General features: G+C 43.9%; 1 protein-coding gene across 4 annotated transcripts in view; it reads right to left on the bottom strand.

Moving 5' to 3' along the window:
* Window positions 1-816: 816 nt before the first annotated feature.
* Window positions 817-18747, bottom strand: part of Thrap3 (thyroid hormone receptor associated protein 3) — a 41588-nt gene continuing 23657 nt past the window's right edge. For 3 of the 4 annotated variants that reach the window (XM_028790104.1, XM_028790106.1, XM_028790105.1), the window contains 9 exons: window positions 16564-17457; window positions 14519-15214; window positions 12810-12982; window positions 11945-12056; window positions 9956-10040; window positions 8243-8430; window positions 4162-4357; window positions 3639-3782; window positions 817-2366 (listed from right to left, as the gene is read on the bottom strand). In XM_028790104.1, coding sequence (XP_028645937.1) covers window positions 2145-2366; window positions 3639-3782; window positions 4162-4357; window positions 8243-8430; window positions 9956-10040; window positions 11945-12056; window positions 12810-12982; window positions 14519-15214; window positions 16564-17457 — 2710 coding nt within the window. In that variant the 3' untranslated portion in view covers window positions 817-2144. The remainder of the gene's footprint in view (window positions 2367-3638; window positions 3783-4161; window positions 4358-8242; window positions 8431-9955; window positions 10041-11944; window positions 12057-12809; window positions 12983-14518; window positions 15215-16563; window positions 17458-18747) is intronic. The other variant, XM_028790107.1, reaches the window with a different exon arrangement.

The raw sequence follows: 18747 nt of genomic DNA, 5'->3' as shown, positions 1-18747 counted from the left end.
AGGCCGCCAGGCAGTGGACTGGATGTGGATGAGGCGGAGACTCGAGTCATAGGTCAGGATCCAGGTACTAGGAGTGGGCGGCCTGGCTCAGCAGGTTGGGCCCCAGTTCTTGAAGGAGGAGTCCAGGGTCTCAGCCCAGGACTGGGGTAACAGCTGCCCCAAGAGCTCTACCACAACCACTTTAACCAAGTCTCCCAACCTAGGTCAGACTCTTTGTCTTTTATACATTTCCTGGCCCACCCTCTTCTGGCTTGCAAGTTCTTAGCTGCAGGGGAAGGTGGAAGAGGTACATACCAGGGTGGGGCCATTCCTAGGAAAGCGCCCCAGATGGGAGATACTGCGTCCTGTCTCTGAAAAGCTATGGCGGGTATATTCCAAACTTCAAAACCCCACTGGTGAAGACTTGACTCACTTAGGGGCGTAGTTGGATTTCTGATAACTATTGCAAATTCTCCTTAGGGAAAGGAAGGAAGAACCAACTTTTAACAAGGGCTGGCAAGAGTCTGAAGGTTAGGGTCCACCCACAGTTTACCTGTTGGGCTAGGCTCACCTGAAAGTAATCTTCCTCGTGGGTGAACATACAAAGGCCAGCTGACTGTAGTCTTGCCTCCTGCCCCACCCACCACGAATGAAGCCAAAGTCCTGGCTTCTGACATGGTAAAGTTTGGTTCTTGGAGGTGTCAAAGCAGAATGCAATGACTCAACCGAGAGCAAGAGGTGCTTCTTCCCAGAAAAGGAAGACTATGGTATAGGGAACTTCTATGGGACCTACCTACTAACCCTGGGGTCACTCACACAAGCAACACACACAGTCCGTTTACGTCTGCCACTTCATTTATTGTTTTTATTTGCAGGAGGAGTTGAAACAAAAATTTAAGGGTGTTTTTTTTTTCTCCCCTAAACATGAATCATTCAAGTAAAACCAACTTAACTATTGAAATTAGCAAAGTAAAGGGAAGTATGCACAACCCAAGAGCGAAGGCTGAGGAAGGAGGGTGCAGTTGGCATCCGACAGGTGCACGGATGCAGTGGTTCACCTGCTGGGGACCGCCGCCCCGGAAGGCAAGCACAAGGACCCTTTAATGAGGATGACCCAACATCTGAAAATGTTTCAACTCAAAACATAAGGTTAAAAAAGAGAAAAAGAAAAACCCAAAAACACACAACCCCACAGACCACCCAGCCATAACCACCGTCTTTAACCATAGGCGTTTCTTTTCATTTTATAAAAAGATTAATAAAAAATATTGAAAAAATTATTTTCTCATCTTATATTTGTAAAGATAATAGAATTCAGAAGTTTCTTAGAAAACCGTCCAGAAACTGCCCTCCAGTTTCCACTCCTTTTGCTGAAGACCAGCAGGACTACAAAGTTTGGGATACTGGAGCTGCTGGTGGAGAATGGGAAGCCCAGCCCAAGAGAAATCAGACAAGAGCAGGGTGCATGGGGAGGCTGGAAGCAACTCCATGTGATACATGGCTGTGTAGAAAGGGGAACACGAGGTGGTCAGAAAGGCCGTAAACTCCTCCTTAACATACAAAACCAGTTTGTACAAAGATCCAAGCAGTTTGGTCCCAAACTGAGGTGAACACTTCAATTTTTATTCACATGCTTTGTTTTCTCGTGAGAATCAAAGTTGCCCAAATTAAAATCTTTATGCTAATATTACTACATATCCCTTAAAAAGAAAAAAAAAAAGAAAAGAAAAAATATAAGGATTTTTTAATTAAAACTCAGGACAGTTAGAGACTGAAAACCAAATTCCCATTTAGTTCCAAATGAAATGAAATGAAGAAAACTTGGTTTCTAATTGGGGGTGTAGTGGGGGTGGGACGACAAAACCAAGTCCAAGCAAGCATCAGCATCCTTCTCCCTACCCTACCCCGCCCCACCCCACACACCATCAGCAGGAGCCCAGTGTATGTCGTCTGCTGGACTCATGAGCCTGATCTAGGCTCGATGGCAGCATCCTGTCCTGTCCAGTGAGACGGCACCGGGGACACACTCTGATGTCGAGGGATTCTGTGTGGCTAGTGGGTTGTGGGGTGGGGTTTTCAGGATCTTCATGAGGCTCCTTGTTTAGCTCCACCAGCCTCTCCCAGTGCCTTTCTCCCGGGGGCAAGGGCTCCATCCAGAGTGGCTCCTACTCAGCTGAGGGCTGTAGACTGTCCTTCTCTTCTCTGTTCTCTGTCCCACTCTCATCATCTTCAATCTCTCCCTCCTCCCCACTGAACTTGTCATGGGCCCACTTGGGGCTGGTACTGGATTTCCGGAACATGAACCGGCCCCGGCCCCGGGGAAAGGCTCCTCGGCCACGGCCTCGGCTCATCCATTTGTCACTGCCCTCGCCTTCCCGGTCATCATGCTGCAAGGGAAAAAGACTGGCATCAGTGCTAGCACTCTACTCTGTACCCATCCACAGGCCCACATCTCAGCCTCCTTTCCTGCCCTTCTCCCATTCCCCCACTCAAAGCTCCCACAAGAACATCATTGGAGTACCTAAGGAACTAAGGAACTCAAGCAATAGTGTGAACACTGCAACAGTGATAGAATGATAGTACACCCTCAAAAAGGAAGAAGACCAAGGGGTATCATCTCATTTAACCCATCTACCCCACTACTATCATTATTATGTAAATACTATTTATTACTTAGAATATCATTTCTCAAAAGAATTTTCAAAGTTATACTAATATATGCAATGGAACTGGGCCATTAAATAAAGAAGAACTGGCAGCAGACACATGTGAGGCTCCAGCACCTTCAAACCTCCCACCCCAGGATGCCCTCTTATAATGCACCTCTTTAGCTGTATTAAGGAGGCAATGTGTCACAGGAGGAAAAGCAGCCTACACCTCAAACAATCCCTGTTCTGACAGTCTCCTCAGCAGAGATAACAAAAAGGTGAATAAGTGAAGCATTTTGAAAACCTGTATTAACCACTTCATCTAATGATTACGAGTACCACACTCAAAAGCCAGTCCTTCACTCTTGAAGGACAGCCAAGCTGCAAACTGCTTCTGTCCAAGGCCTCAATGTGCCACAACGACCAGATCAGATAGGCAATGCTCCCTCAGTGGCAAACGGAAGCAGGAAAGGGCCTTCCTTTCACAACCTCACACCTATGTCTTCTAGACGCTTCAAATTGGCTCCAAGCAACTGGGCACAACCCTCAAGAGTCACATGGGCTTGGCCACAGGCCTGCTGAATCACAAGGCCAAGAGTTACTGAGTAGGTAGCAGTCCAGAGGAGCGTGAGAATGACCCACAACTTAGGTGAGAAAAACTCACAGTTACATTTCATTATGGTAACATCTTTTTCTCCTCAATCAGGTCTAGAACTGCCTTTCTCATCAATCCAGTAACAGACAGAGACTGTGGGCGAGTGAGGGGTCAGAGACCACAGGATAAGAAAGACACAGTAATATTTCTTGCTTGTTCTGGAATCCATAAACACCCAGAAGAGCCAAAACAGACTTAGCCCTCCAGAGAAGAGGCTGCCCTATACTAACATATCCACAGTGCTGAGCCTGAAAACAAATTTAGGCACATGGTCAGACAGACCAATTAAGGCCTTCAAATGAGCAACGGTGTGCAAGAGGCTCTCTGCCCCTTCCTGGTTAGTCCCAGACACCTACCAGGTAATACTTCTTGCTCTTGGGTGTATATTCTGGATCCCACTCTTCTTCTCGGCTTCTCTTTTGAAAATCATTGTTGCTGTTGTTGTTGTTGTTACCAGAATAGTTTCCTCTGCCCCAACCTCTGCCTCTTGCTCGAAACTGCTGTAGAAACAAAAGCAGCAACAGGAACAAAGGTTCACGTGAGCAGCATAAGGGCCCTGCATTCTCTTACAACATTTCATGACAGGGAACAGAAAGCTGGCTTCTAGTCACTAGTTTCTACCCATTCCTGTCCCTCCTCCCCAGTAGACAGTCCATGGGGTATACAAAGCCAGAGGCCTCCCTTGAAGCAAGATCTACAGTACTGGGGAAAATTCTGGGATGGGAAGCTATAAAAGGCTTTGGGAGTGATTAGAAACAGAGGAACAAGTGAATGTAGACGCTTAGGGAGCCAAAGAATCTACAACTGGGTACCTCAGACCAGAGGCAGAAAAACTGGTATCCTACTAAGATTTAATTAGAATTAGAAGGAGGCCCTTACAAAGGTTCCCCGAGCTCTGCCTCCTCTTTCATTTGGACCCACGAAGTCTTTGGTCCCCAATCTGGATTTGTCAAAACCTGTGGTGCTCTCCTCCCTCTCCTCTGCTTCCTCAGGGTACTCCTCTGCTTTGTAGGAGTGAGATGACTGGGAAGAGGAGGAGGAGGACCTAGACCGGTCTCTTGCTCTTCTGTGCTTCCTACACAGACAAAAAGAAGAAAATCAAGACTGGTCTGGCAGCAAGACAGACAAACTACCAAACAACCAAATCACCACCAACCTGTTCACCCCAACCCACCAGTAGACCTGGGGCTTCCTCCCAGTTCTCCAGGAATTTTCAGTGATACAATTTCTAGGCCTGTGGTAAATATGTAGCACACACAAAGAACACAAAACAATCATGGCCTCCAGTATCAGTCTAACACATGAATCAACAGAAAAGGCAAGTAGGCCCATGAGTCACACTAGCTGGCTCTGGTACTGTAGCAAATCCCTTTGTTAGTGTGCTGTCATTACTAGTATTCAAAGAAATGCTGTGCTGTGGGTAGGCGCAGGCGGTGCACAGCACTCTAAGAATGAGACCCCTTACTGATAAAACACAACAAAGTGACCAGAGAATTCCACATTACTCAATGTATAGGTGACAGAACTGAGCAGAGCCTGGATTCAAACTGAATTCCCCTTATTTATTAATATTTATTTCATGTATGTGAATACACTGTCGCTGTCTTCAGACACACCAGAAGAGGGCATCATATCCCCATTACAGACGGTTGTGAACCACCATGTGGTTGCTGGGAATTGAACTCAGGACCTCTGGAAGAGCAGTCAGTGCTCTTAACCACTGAGCCATCTCTCCAGTCCTTCAAACTGAATTCTCATTAGCGCACCACTATTCTAACCACCTCAAACTGAGCTCAAACAAGTCGTGCTGTTAAGCCCAGATACCGGAAGCAACTTTTTCTGGAGTAATTTTTCTTTCTTTCCCTTCAACTGTGGGAAATTACAGACTAGACAAACTAGATGAATATGACGACTCATTGTCTATACACTACAGGATGGTGCCAACCCTGCCAAAGGTAACAGAGGAGTCTACTAGACAACTCTGAAGTGTCACAAGGACCAAGCTCCCAGGAAGAGACCACAAAGTATTTTTCTCAGCTCTTCATTTATGAAAAGCACTTTGGGGCTGGAGAGTTGGCTCAGCTATTAAGGGCACTTGTTTGATTCCCAGCACCCACATGACAGCTCAAACTGTTAACTCCAGTCCTTTCTTGGCCTCCTTCAGCACCAGACATACACATGGGTACATAGACATTTGAGAAAAAACACTCATACATTTAAAAAAAAAAAAGCACTCTGCACTCTGTACTGACTGGTTTTGTGCTAACATGACACAAACTACAGTCATCACAGAAAGGAGCCTCAGCTGAGGAAAGGCCTCTATGAGATCCAGCATTTTCTCAATTAGTGACCAATGGGGAAAGACCCAGCGCACTGTGGGTGGTGCCATCCCTGAGCTGGTGATCTTGAGATCTATAAAAAAGCAAGCTGAGTAGCCAAGGGAAGCAAGTCAGTAAACACCATCCCTCTGTTACCTCTCCATCAGCTCCTGCCTTCAGGTTCCAGCCCTGCTTGTGTTCCTGTCCTGACTTCCTCCAGTGATGGACTATAGATCTAGTTCTAGAGTAAGCCAAAATAAGCCCTTTCCTCCCCAACTTTTTTTTTTTTTTTTGGTTTTTCGAGACAGGGTTTCTCTGTGTAGCCCTGGCTGTCCTGGAACTCACTCTGTAGACCAGGCTGGCCTCGAACTCAGAAATCCGCCTGCCTCTGCCTCTCAAGTGCTGGGATTAAAGGTGTGCGCCACCACTGTCCGGCCCCAACTTGCTTTTTCATCATGGTGTTTCATACAAAAATAGAAACCCTTGGACTAAGACATCCTCCTACTTCCTTCAGCTCCCACTTATTTTAATATCTACTTATGAAATGGAGAAACTAACACTGTTGTTCTTCTCATGACAAGAATGTAAAAAATCCAACCACTCCAAAACTCAGTGCTACTGCAAGGAGAAGTTAGATTATCACGAGCTCCCAATTTGAGCCAGGTAGTGATGGTGCACATCTTTCATCCCAGCACTCAAGAGGCAGGTGGATCTCTCTAAGTTCAAGACCAGCCTATCAAGGCTATACAGAGAAACCCTATCTTAAAAAACCAAACCCAAACCAAAACAACAAACATGTGTGCTACCTGTACAGAGAGACACAGTAATAAGAATAGTCAATACAAAATTACAATAGAATGTAATCAAATCATTTTCCTTTGACTCAGGCACTAAAGCATGCAGTGCCCAAAGGAACCCAAAATGGGTGCTCGTTAGCTCCCCAGGACTAGATGGTTCGAGTTTTCATATAGATGCTAGGAATCAAATAATTGCTTTTAATCGCTGACCCAACTCTTGAGCCTCAAAGTGCTTTCTGTAAACTGGGGGAGCTGGAGAGTGGCTTAGTGGCTAAGAGCACTGGCTGCTCTTCCCAGAGGTCCTGGGTTCAATTCCCAGTACCCAAATGGCACTTCACACATGTCCTCCAGTTCCAGAGGATCTAACACCCTCACACAAACACAGGCAGGCAAAACATAAAGGCATATGGAAGGAAGGAAGGAAGGAAGGAAGGAAGGAAGGAAGGAAGGGAGGGAGGGAGGGAGGGAGGGAGGGAGGGAGGGAGGGAGGGAGACTATGGAGTACCTTGTGGTCTCTACTTCTGGGAGCTTGGTTCTTCTGACATCTTAGAGTGATTTGGTAGCTCCATTACTTTTCTTTGGTAGGGCTGGCTTAAGCAACTTATTAAAAGTTATTAAATGCAACTCACGGGTAGGCATATTTCAGAAAGAACCAGCAGAATTACTTTTTTACACTCAATCCTAAGGTTCTTGTGGGAATTCACCCCCTCTTCACCAGTAACAATGGAATGCACATTTATCAACCCAAATTTGGGAGGAAAATGAGGATCCGAAATTCAAGCCGCCCTTAGCTGCTATATAGTGAATGAATCCAGCCTAAGACATCGGAGAGAAAAGCCTGCAGGGATGTTGTTTTTTTGAGAAGGAAAAGGCTACAACTCTGCTCCATTTAATGAAAGGTGACTAAACCTGTAAACCCTTCAACAAGGCACTGAAGCTGGAGCACGGAGCTCGGCTGGCATGCACTTGCCTAGGAGGTGGAAGGCTTAGGGCTCACTCTCTAGCACCACCAAAAAAAGGTAAATGAAAACTCCATGGCACTGGCATGCGATGTTGTCCTACATAATTCAACAATGACTACTTGAAGAAATATTTGGAACATTTCTTTTTAACTGTCTGTGAAACTAGTTTAAAAGACATTTAATATCAACAATCCTCTCCTACCTAGTTCTTCCTTGTTAGTATTTTTACTCAACAATAATGACTTTCTAAACTATAAGTACATTAAGAAAATGCTCAATGAGAAAGACCATGTCCAAAAGATTTGTCAATAAATTCCCATACCATCCTTACCATCATTAATTTCTTGCACAAAGCTTTCTTTGGACAAAGATAACATTACCTAGATATGGAAGCTTTATTTGCAAGTTAGAGATCCCCTTTGACTATTACATGGTATTTATGACAAAGCTGCAAATGCTTTAACTCCTAACCAGTGTACCACAAGAGCCCAAGGAACATGTGCTATGTGCTTTCATGTAATCCCAATCCCAGAGGGGCAGAGTTTGAGCAGTCTGTTCGACATAGTAACTTCTTCTTCTTTTTTTTTTTTTGTTTTTTTCAAGACAGGGTTTCTCTGTGTAGCCCTGGCTGTCCTGGAACTCACTCTGTAGACCAGGCTAGCCTCGAACTCTCGAACTCAGAAATCCGCCTGCCTCTGCCTCCCAAGTGCTGGGATTAAAGGCGTGCGCCACCACTGCCTGGCTGACATAGCAACTTCTAAGCCAGCCAGGGTGTTCTGTTCAGACTCTATAGTAAAGGCAAAACCAAACACCACCACCAAGACAGTGTGGTGTGGAGAGACTTTACTCCAGAATCTAGAGTGACAGGAGGGTCATCACGTACTTCTGCTTCTTTGATCCTTTGTGGGTTTTCTCTGTCTTTTCAGTTGATCTTTCTCTTGAGTGGCTAGAGTCTCTGGAATCCACCGACTCTCTCGATTTACCTCGCTTAAGATCTCTCTCCTTATGTTTTTTACGACGTTCAATATCAAGACGAAGATCAACAGGATCATCTTTGTATTTCCCTTCAGCCTGTCAAAAAGATGTCAAAATTACGGTTTTGGGATCCAAAACTGCTGGCTCACTCATTTTCAAATGTGGTTTCTACTAATGGAAGCCCTGGGGATCTAAGAGTCTTGACCCAGCCAGGTTTTGTTGTTGTTGTTTTCAAAAGAACAACCAAGGTGCTACCTTTTGAAAATGCTGTATGTGGATCTCACTTTGTTTACTGTGTCCCATGATGACTGGCTAGGTGTTCATGCTGACATAGCCAAAATCAGGTCTGGAAGGTGTTTTCATTAAGTTTATAGCAAATGCTTACTTCTCTCTACCTAAAGCAGTGACCTACTACTGTGTGGAAGTACACTTAAGGTATTTTAGGAATAAGAAAAGATAAAAAGCAACACTGGCCAGATCATTCATGAGGGAAAATGCCTAAGATGGCCTCAGGGACATCATGCACTGGGGCTGGTCTCATGGAAACAAGCCCTCACTAACAGGAAGCTGTCCGCTCTGTATTAACATCTTATATACATGAACCATAGACTTCCCGATGCAATGATATTCCACTGAAATTAATAGCAAGAATGATAAGGTTTATTATTTTATCAATCTGTTTCTGAGAGGGCCTAAGCCAGTAAAATAGACAAATAAATGACAACAAAAGACAATGCAGCCACCACTCCTTGGGCCACTAGACAGCATCACTAAGAAACTGGCTGTTGGAAGCATGGAGCACAGACTTCTCCTGCTTCACTAGGCCAGGCATGTGGAGAAAGGGAAAACAGGTAGAAGACCAGAGATTGTACAAGGATATCTCTCAACACTTTCAACCAAAAAGACAAATTTGTTTGGAAAATTTTAAAACAGCATTTTTAAAAAAAGGTCTCAGCAGCATAGAACAGCTATCTTTCATTTCAAATTTCAACTGTATATATAAATGATGGTCAATAAATATTAAGATCTTAAAAATTCCATCTATTTATTTTACAGTAAGAGACTGCGTGAGTTTAAATCTCTTAGTAACAGTGTTATGTGCACATCATTGCAAATATAGCCAGGCCATTTTAAAGTAACAGTAATCGACAGATGATATGGTACAATGTTAGGAAAAAACAAAAAAGCGCACCAGTTGTTGAACACAGTCTATTGAGTTAAGATATGAATATTTCACTCTGCTCTGACATGCATGTCTTTCTGAAATCATGGTTGGAAATAGTGCATGTAGACAGTTGATTTGATAATACTTACAAGCAGAAAAATATCACAAAAAGTTTCTTCTCTCATCATGGGCACTTGTTCCAAAACGCCTCTCTTTTTTTTCTCAAGCTCACCTCAATAGACTCTGGGGTCATTTACCATATTCTAACCACTTCACAAAGGTTGTTGATACATTTTAATAAAAATTAACCCTTTGTAGTTCATTTTTAGAATTATGCCCATCCTTAAAAGAAAAACACAAACTTAAGTAGAGAGTAATTTAAACAAACACATTTCTGTCAAGTTCATGCCCAACGCACTCATTTTGTTGGAATTACTGATCAAAGCAACAGTTCACCTTGTAGCCAGGTTCTCGTGGACTTTTCAATTCCTCATGAGTCAAACCATGCTTTCTGAATGTACTGGGGGAAATGTCTATCCTCCTAAAATTAAAAATACAGAAATTGTATACTATTCTACAGTACAACATGGGTTAACATTCTAGATCCTAAGGTAGGTAATGGAGTCACAGACAGACACAAGTACTCTTTATAGCTTATCTGTTACTATGTATATATTCATATTCTTCCCCCCCCCAAGATTAAGTATATAAGCCTAGCATGCACTCTATCACTGAACAAGACCTGTAACAAAAAAGATACTTCCTCACCCCACACAAAATAAGTAACTTAAAAGGCAGATGGTCTGAGTTCAAAGTCACCCTGATCTAGAGTGAGTTTCAGGATAACCAGAGCTACACAAAGAAATTCTATCTCGAAAAATAAACAAACAAAAAGGCATTCATTTATTTGTATTTGTGTGTACCTGTGCACTCACATGCTCACCTTTAACCCACAAGCTACAGCAAGAGAAGGGGTCAGAGGACAACTTATGCAAGTCAATTGGCAACATGCAGTTTTACTAGCTGAGCCGTCTTGCCAGTCCAAGTTATTTTATTTTATTTGGGGTGGGGGTGGGGGTGGGGGTGGGAGTGGGACAATATTGAACTCAGAGCTTTGCTTTACACACACACACACACACACACACACACACACACACACACACACACCAGGCAAGCACTCTACCACTAAACTATGGCCCCCCAGCACTCCATTCTTGTTTGTTTTTGAGACAGAATCTATGAAATTGTACATAGCTGTCCTGAACTTGCTATGTAGATCAGGTTGGTCTCAAACTCACAGATCTGCCTGCTTCTGCCTCCCAGTGCTGGGATTAAAAATGTGTATTGCTATGCCCAGGCTCTGTTCCTTCCCAATAGTGCTACTAGTTTGCAAGATAGATTCAATCTTTGATTTGCTTATAATCACATCTACTGCCCTAACTACAAATATATGTTCTGTTAAAATCAAAGAGCAATCCTCATCTTGAGAATCTGATTGTTTCCATATTTCTCTGTAATACTGGTTCTAGGTAAGAAACTGCCTTAGGCTGACAGACCCCACTAGATGCTGTACCTAAGGCTGTTTTTACAAACTTGATCTTCCCCAGTTCTAAGCTGATTGGCTACTAAGAATTTACAGGTATGATCAACTTTGTTTCCACACAAAATCTCCATGTGCCTAACAAATTCCCTAATTACAAGTTTAAAAAAAAAAAAAAAAAAGAATTATTTATTTTATGTATATGAATGAGTACACTGTAGCTGTCTTCAGACACACCAGAAGAGGGCATCAGATCCCATTATAGATGGTTGTGAGCCACCATGTGGTTGCTGGGAATTGAACTCAGGACCTCTCCAAGAGCACAGTGCTCTTAACCACTGAGCCTTCTCTCCAGCCCATTAATTACAAGTTTCAAACCTGCTGGACCTTACTTAAACCCCTTGAGAGAAGGCAAAATTTTTTGTTTTTTTTTTTTTTGTTTTTTTTGAGACAGGGTTTCTCTGTGTAGTCCTGGCTGTCCTGGAACTCACTCTGTAGACCAGGCTGTCCTCAAACTCAGAAATCCTCCTGCCTCTGCCTCCCAAGTGCTGGGATTAAAGGCATGTGCCACCACTGCCTGGCAAGATAAGGCAATTTTAAGCTTCTCCCTCAACCATCTTCTCCAGCAAATCCTCCTAAACAAAATATATATGTAAGGTTGCTTAAAGAAGTCAGTTTATTCTTCTTATTAGAGGAACCTCCAGTTCATTGGGCCTAATGTGACTACAGCCTTCAAAACATCCTTTCCACTCTCAAATACAAATGTCCCCAGATATTCAAGAACCCTAGAGAATATTAGGCTAAATTTTGGATTAAATGTGTTAGTTAGAGAACTCATCAAGGTGAGTTTCCTATCAAATAGCAAGTGTTTTATCATAACCCCATTGTAAGGTTGAGGACCTCACCTGTGTATCTCTGGGCTTTTCTTATTTTTAGCTGCTTCTTGTTCATTTCCTCTTTTTAGGTATTTAGTAAAGCGTTCATGCAATGTCATTCCAGAGGATCCAAAGTGATGCTCTGTTAAGATTCAAAGAAATACATTAATAGGCTTTCAAAGGCAGGTACAATGTTCAACTCTTTCAGGAGCCTGTAAGCCATAGAGATACAACTCAAGTATTCAAACCCAAGTAATACACTGAAAAAAGGCAGGAAAAGTGGCTGGTCCAGGAACAACCCAATGCTGGGTTTCCAGTTTGCTCCCGTATCTTAGGAACATGATACAAGGACAAAGACCCTGGTGCTTACCTCCCTTTAAGGTGCAGGACCAATTACTACTTGACTTTAACTCTAGATTGAGCCTGTAACCAGCCCAGTTCATCTTTTTAAATCATTGCTCTTGGCAATTTCTCAACCTGCCCACCTCCATTTTCTCATGGGGACAATAGAACTTGGGAAAGAAAGGTTGCTGTTCTCCCAGAGGACACAAGTTTGCTTCCAATACCCTTCTCAGATAGCTTAAAACCAAATGTAACTCTAGCTACAATGGGATCTGACACCACCTTCTGGCCTCCACAGGAACCTCCCATCCCAGACACATACACATAAATAAAAACAAATCTTTAAAAAGTCACTTCCATACTTTATGTTGAGAATTCTGTTCTCATGATTACAGATTGCTAGCATTTCAAAACACTCATCTCTATCAAAACATGGAAATGTCTCACTGAAGGCTGTTCCTTTTACCTAGCCTGTAACTTTAAAGGTCCTAGAGGCTTCCTCATTTCCTAGCCATCCTGTTTTACAAAGACAAATACGCAGAAATCAACGCACCTTTAACGTGATGAACAATGGTCACTATGTGCTGGGCAAACAGTTCTGAGGGGCTACGCTGAGACTGAGCTGACTGTATGTGCTGGAAAATTGATCGGAATTCCTGTTCCTTTTTGTTGCTATGGACTAGATCCCGACAAAGCTTTCGTTCCTGAGCCAGTAAGCCACTGGGTCTGAAAAACAAATGCATGGAGACTCAGTATAACAAGAGATACAGAAAGTCAGAATTCTTTAACCATAAAAATATCCTAATTTTCAAGATAGCTTTCCCCCCATTGTAACTCAAGGCTGGCTGTGAACTTGTGATTTTCCTGCCTCGGCCTCCTGAGTACTGGGACTGCATGAATGGGTCAGCCTTTATAGGCTTGGGTGAGGGTGGAGAATGTTGGGCATCAAAGCCAGGGCCTTGTACATACTAAATACCTGAATCTTCCCAACACTGAACCATAGCTTCCTCTTATTTTGTGCCAGGGAGGGGAGGATGAAAATGTGTGGAATACACAAGTAAAAGTCAGAAGACAACTTGTAGGAGTCATTTCTTTCCTTCCAGATCACCAGGCTTAGTGGATCTTGCCAGCCTCTCCTTCCTTTTTTTCGTTTTTGAGACAGTTCCAAGGTTTTGGATTTTTTTGTTTTTGTTTGCTTTGTTTTGGTTTTTGAGACAGGATTTCTGTGTAGCCTTGACTGTCCTGGAACTAGCTCTGCAGATCAGGCTGGCATCAGACTCAAAAGATCCACCTGCCTCTTTCTCCTGAGTGCTGGGATTAAAGGTGTGGGGCACCAACTGCCCGGCATTTCCAAGGAGTTTTAAGCCTATCCACAAATGTTCCTTTTGTTCTCTATCATATTACAACTATAGAAAGGTTGGTCCAAAATTCACTGAGAATCTTCAAGTGGGGAAGTATTAAACCTTGGTGACTGTACTTGTTTTAACACACACAACAAACAAAGATACTGTAAAAGATCAACTAACTTGGCTAGGAAGGTCATTCAATGAGGCAACATAAAGCAGCAAAGAGTTGGGGCTGCTGAGATGGTTCAGTGGCTATAAGCGATGGCCACCAAGTCAGAGGCCACATGGCAAAAAGAAAAAACTCATTCCCACAAGATGTCCTCTGACCTTCATGTGCATGCTGTGGCAAGTCTGCCCCCTTCCCGCTTCTTAAGCAGAGGTGGCAAGAGTGGAGCATGTGGCTAGAACACCATTCAGTCAGTCATTCCAACTGACTGGGTAGATCGCACTAAGTCAAAAAGCAGCCAGTTTGGGATCTACCATGCTTTCCTGAAGTTAGAGGAAGAACAGAAGAGGCTGAGTCCATCAATTTGAAGTTTTCTGCTATTTAATGGTGGCAAAAAAAATCAGATTCTGGTGACCCACGTAAAATGGAGACACGATTCTCAAGTGTCTTCATAGGTAAAGAAACAATGTGAGTGGGAGTTGGCTTGGAGGGAAAACACATCAGAATGGCTGTTCCAAGTTCCCAGAAACAAAGAAAGCCAGGCAGCAAGGGCTGAAAGATTCTTTACCCCAACAATGCTCACGGACCACCATCACTGTAAGCCATAATCATTCTCTACTCCAGGGACAGACATAAAGGTACTGGCACTGACAGGTGGCAGCAAAGCAACATTTCCATCCTCAGGAAGACTGGGTAAGGGAACTATTTAGGCCATTAGCGCCCTGAGGGTCAACAAGGAGCACTCCTCACCGTGCAAGGTCCTCATCGAAGGAGTCCATCCGGACATTGACCTGGGCCTCCCGAGTAATGGAAAAGGAAGACTTCCCTGAGGAAAAGTCTCCTTTGTTTCCCAGCTTGTCACGGCTCTCAGAGGTCTTCCTTGGGGGAGGTGATGAACTTTTCTCCTGGACTGCCTTGTATGCAGTTACCCGGAAATTCTTTTCTGGCACAAAGCCCCTGTGCCCACTGTCGCTCCTCTTGGACCCTCCACGCTCCTCCTTTCGGGATCTCTCTGTGAAAGGCTCCTCCTCCAGCTCCTCTGCTTTCCTCTGTTTTTCCTTTCCTGCATGCAGACTCTCCCACTTGCCTGACTTCTCTTCCTCCTGGTTTTTGCTTGCACCGGCTATGACTTTAGACATAAATTTGGGCTCATCATCAAACTCGGGTTCTTTCCTTCCCTTACTCTTGTCCTTATCTTGTTCATCCATCTCTTCCTTGTGGAAGTCAGCCATCTTTTTCTCAAAGTCATCTCGGAGCTTATACCTTTTGGGTGACTGGCTGCCTCGGAAGGGCTTCTCAGTGTCCGACTTGGGAGCAAATGGATCAGATTTCATTTTGACATCAGCATCAGAGAAGCCCCCTTTCTCCTTCAGCTTCTCTTTATCAGCATTTGTTTGCTTCTGCTCCTTATCCTTTCCATTCTCTGTCTTCTGCTCTTCCAAATACCTAGTTATAAAGACACAAGGGAGACACACAGGAGCCCCTAAGCATCCTGCTCTATCACAGTACTCGTTCCTGCTCTAGTTTCAAGTTTCGAGCAAACATTATCCACTATATTCCAGTATTATCAGAACTGTTTACCTGTTCTATTGATTTCTAATGATTTATGAACTCAGCATTTAAGAGTCAGTGGAACTGTGGCTTATAAAAACAACCAAAAAACCAGAAAAGCAAGTTATTTAGTATACTGAAAATTTTTTTTACTTACCTGCAATGTGGTCTAAGGGGAAAACAACTAAAGTCTTACCCCAACTTTCACTCATTCATTTAAAATCTGCTTTCAGCAAAGCAAACAGAATGTTCAACCTTGGACTGTTCTGATTTTATACAACTCACATTTGGAAATACAAGTCTCAAAAAGAGACTTCAAATTTGCTTCAAGTCCCCTAGAAGATCTACATAATGAAACATACTGTGAACACATAAAAACAAAATACTTGTTAATGGGGGAAAATACGAAGGAAGGTGACAAAATCATTATTCTTTTAACAGAAAAGCAGGGACCAGACTCAAAATATACTCAGTCCTGGAAAGGACTAAATAAAACATATACTACAAAGCAACCGAACTGCAGACTTTGAACATGGGCAATTAATGGGCAATACTAATGAACATGGCAAAGAACCACGGGACAGCAGGCAGCCTGTGCTAGTAAGAGTCAAGAATGGAAGAAGGAACCTCTCGCTGAGTCTCTCTACTACAGTTCTGGCACCTTTCCTATAACTTCCCACTCCATCTAATCCACACAGAAACAATTCTTTATCAAACTCACTCTGTTCCCTGCCAGGGCAACAGGACCCTCTCCTAACACAAAGCGTGGGAACGTCTACTAGGGCATACACCTACCTTGTGTTTTAAACTCCTGAACTAAGTCTTGGCCTTTCCTATTCTGTTTATTCTCTTCAGTGTGGCTCTTCATCATGATGGACTAATGTATATTAAACATGGCAAGACAGTGGATCCTAGAGTTTACAGCTCTAACGGCCAGTCACGTTAGCAAAGACATGGTTCTTGGTAGCTGACCCTCAAACCTCTATTTTCTACCTTAGATTGTTAGAATCCAAGGCAAGTTTTTAAATGAAAAAACATCACTGCAGACTAATACAAGACTAAAGAAACTTGTATTACAATAAATACTCAGGAAACCTAGAGTTAAGCTAAAGGTTTCCTTGGGTGATGCCTTTAATTAAAAGCCAAGGAAACAGGCACTACCTTATTACTAATATTCAGGCATTATTATTACAACTAAGCTGCTGGCTAGTGACCATTTGGGGATGGGAAAATGAGATACTTACCTTTTTGAGTATGCTGCTCCCCCCGAAGCAGCGCTCTCTTCTTTCTGAGATGAACCATATGCAGAGCCAGTGGCTGGTGGACTCTTACCCACAGGACTCTTTTTGGATGGACTCAAAGACCCAGAGCCATGGTCGAACTGACCTTGGTGTGCTCCAGACTGATATCCAGCACCACCTGAGCCCATCTGGGATGCATTAGAAAGTGGAGGACTAGGTTTTGGCACAGGGCTAGGGCGTGGTGACCTTCGCCTAACCACCACAGACTGGAGGGGACTTTTGAGAGCTGGGCTTCTCTCCCGGGGACTCAGATCAGAAACTGAGGCCCGTGATGCAGAACCAGTGCCATAGGTGGTGGCATCTGGCCATGGCTTTGAGCTCTCAGACCCTTTTATATCCTGAGAGGTGCCTCCAGAGAATGCCTGCTCCTTAGCCTCATCTCCCTGGTTATCACCAGCTGCCTGAGATGGCCGGCTATCCTTGGAAGAGGACTTTTTCTCTTTTGTAGACTTTCGCTTAGATGACTCAACTCTGCTGTGGTTGGAGGACGACCGGGAAGATGAGGAGCGCCTTGACCTGTCAGAGGATGACTTATCAGAGTTCCTAGAGTGGCTCCTGGACCGTGGTGAAGGGGACCTTCTCTTTGGGGACCGGGATCGAGAACGGCCCCGACGAGGGCTGTATGCTTGCCGGTAGTTCTGCCAATTGGAACGGTAGTTTCCATAGCCACCTCGGTTATACTGGCCCCATGGATAAAAGCCTCGGTTTCGCCCACGGAAGTAATAGGGCCTCCTGTAGCCTCTGTTGTGACCTCGGAAATCTCGATTCTGATACACTCTGGGGTGATTCCTTTCTCTGTTATGAGCTGGAGAATATGATCTGGAACGAGACCTAGAACTGCAGAGGAAGGGAATGGGGAAAATGTTTTTTTACAGAGCACTTTCATTTAAAAGAACAACTGCCAACAAAAGTTAACACTGCAATCCGTACTTTTCTGTATATTTATTTTCAGTTTTGTTGTGAAAGCAAGGGTATAAACGTTCCCTCAATTTTGTAAACTAAATAAAGACACACAGGCACAGGACACTTAGCAGGAGGCCAGAGGTAAGGGCTCTGTGTGCAGGGAGTGCAGGTGACGACTCCGGGTCTCTGGCTCCAACACTCCACCTAGTCTCCTGGTAGATGAAGGTCTTACATATAAATCCTGAGGTTGTAAAGGCACAATTGTTAACAGCTTGCCATGAAACAAAGGACACAGCTATTTAAAAAAAAGAAAAGAAAAGAAAAGAAAAAGCTCAAAGTCAGATCAGAAAAACATGAAACACTACTTTTGTGCCAGAGCTGGAAATGGTTTAATTTAGGTCAGATTTCTGTGGCAGAGCTTTATGACTTCACTGAGGTGCCACAGGGTGGCACTGTCTGACCGTAAGGCACCCAAGCCTAGGGATAGTAGTCACTTTCCCACAGTATGAACATCTTTGAACTCAACAGCAAGACTAGAATATCAATACAGAACTGTAATGGAGCCAAGTCCACTGACAAAACCATGAGGACTCAAGAACACAATGCTGTGGACAACCAGGAGCCATCAAAAAGGCCAAAGCCAGGGCCAGTGTACTGGCTGGTTTATGTCAACTTGACAAAAGCTTTCAGAGCAAAGAACCTCAACTGAAAAAAATACCTCCCAAAGATTGGGCTGTAGGCAAGTTTGCACTATGCAACATATTTTCTTAATTAGTGATTGATGGAGGAGGACCTAGCATGTTGTGGGTGGAGCCATCCCTGGCCTACTGGTCCTGGGTTCTATAAGAAAATAAGCTGAGCAAGCCATGTAAGTAGCACCCCTCCATGGCCTCTCCATCAGCTCCTGCCTCCAGGTCCCTGACCCATGTGAGTTTCTATCTTGATTTCTCTCAATGATGAACAGTAATGGAAGTATAAACCTTTTTGCTTCTCAACTCGCTTTTGGTCATGATATTTCATCATAGCAATAGTAAACGTAACTAAGACAGTGAAGAAAGCCGGGCAGTGGTGGCGCACGCCTTTAATCCCAGCACTTGGGAGGCAGAGGCAGGCGGATTTCTGAGTTCCAGAGTTAGAGGCTAGCCTGGTCTACAGAGTGAGTTCCAGGACAGCCAGGGCTACACAGAGAAACCCTGTCTCGAAAAACCAAACCAAACCAAAAAA

Source organism: Grammomys surdaster, unplaced genomic scaffold, assembly GCF_004785775.1.
Source record: "Grammomys surdaster isolate TR1022 unplaced genomic scaffold, NIH_TR_1.0 125863, whole genome shotgun sequence".
Lineage (NCBI taxonomy): Eukaryota > Metazoa > Chordata > Mammalia > Rodentia > Muridae > Grammomys > Grammomys surdaster.
Note: the sequence above shows the minus strand (reverse complement) of the source record. Positions and strands in the feature narration are given on the sequence as shown.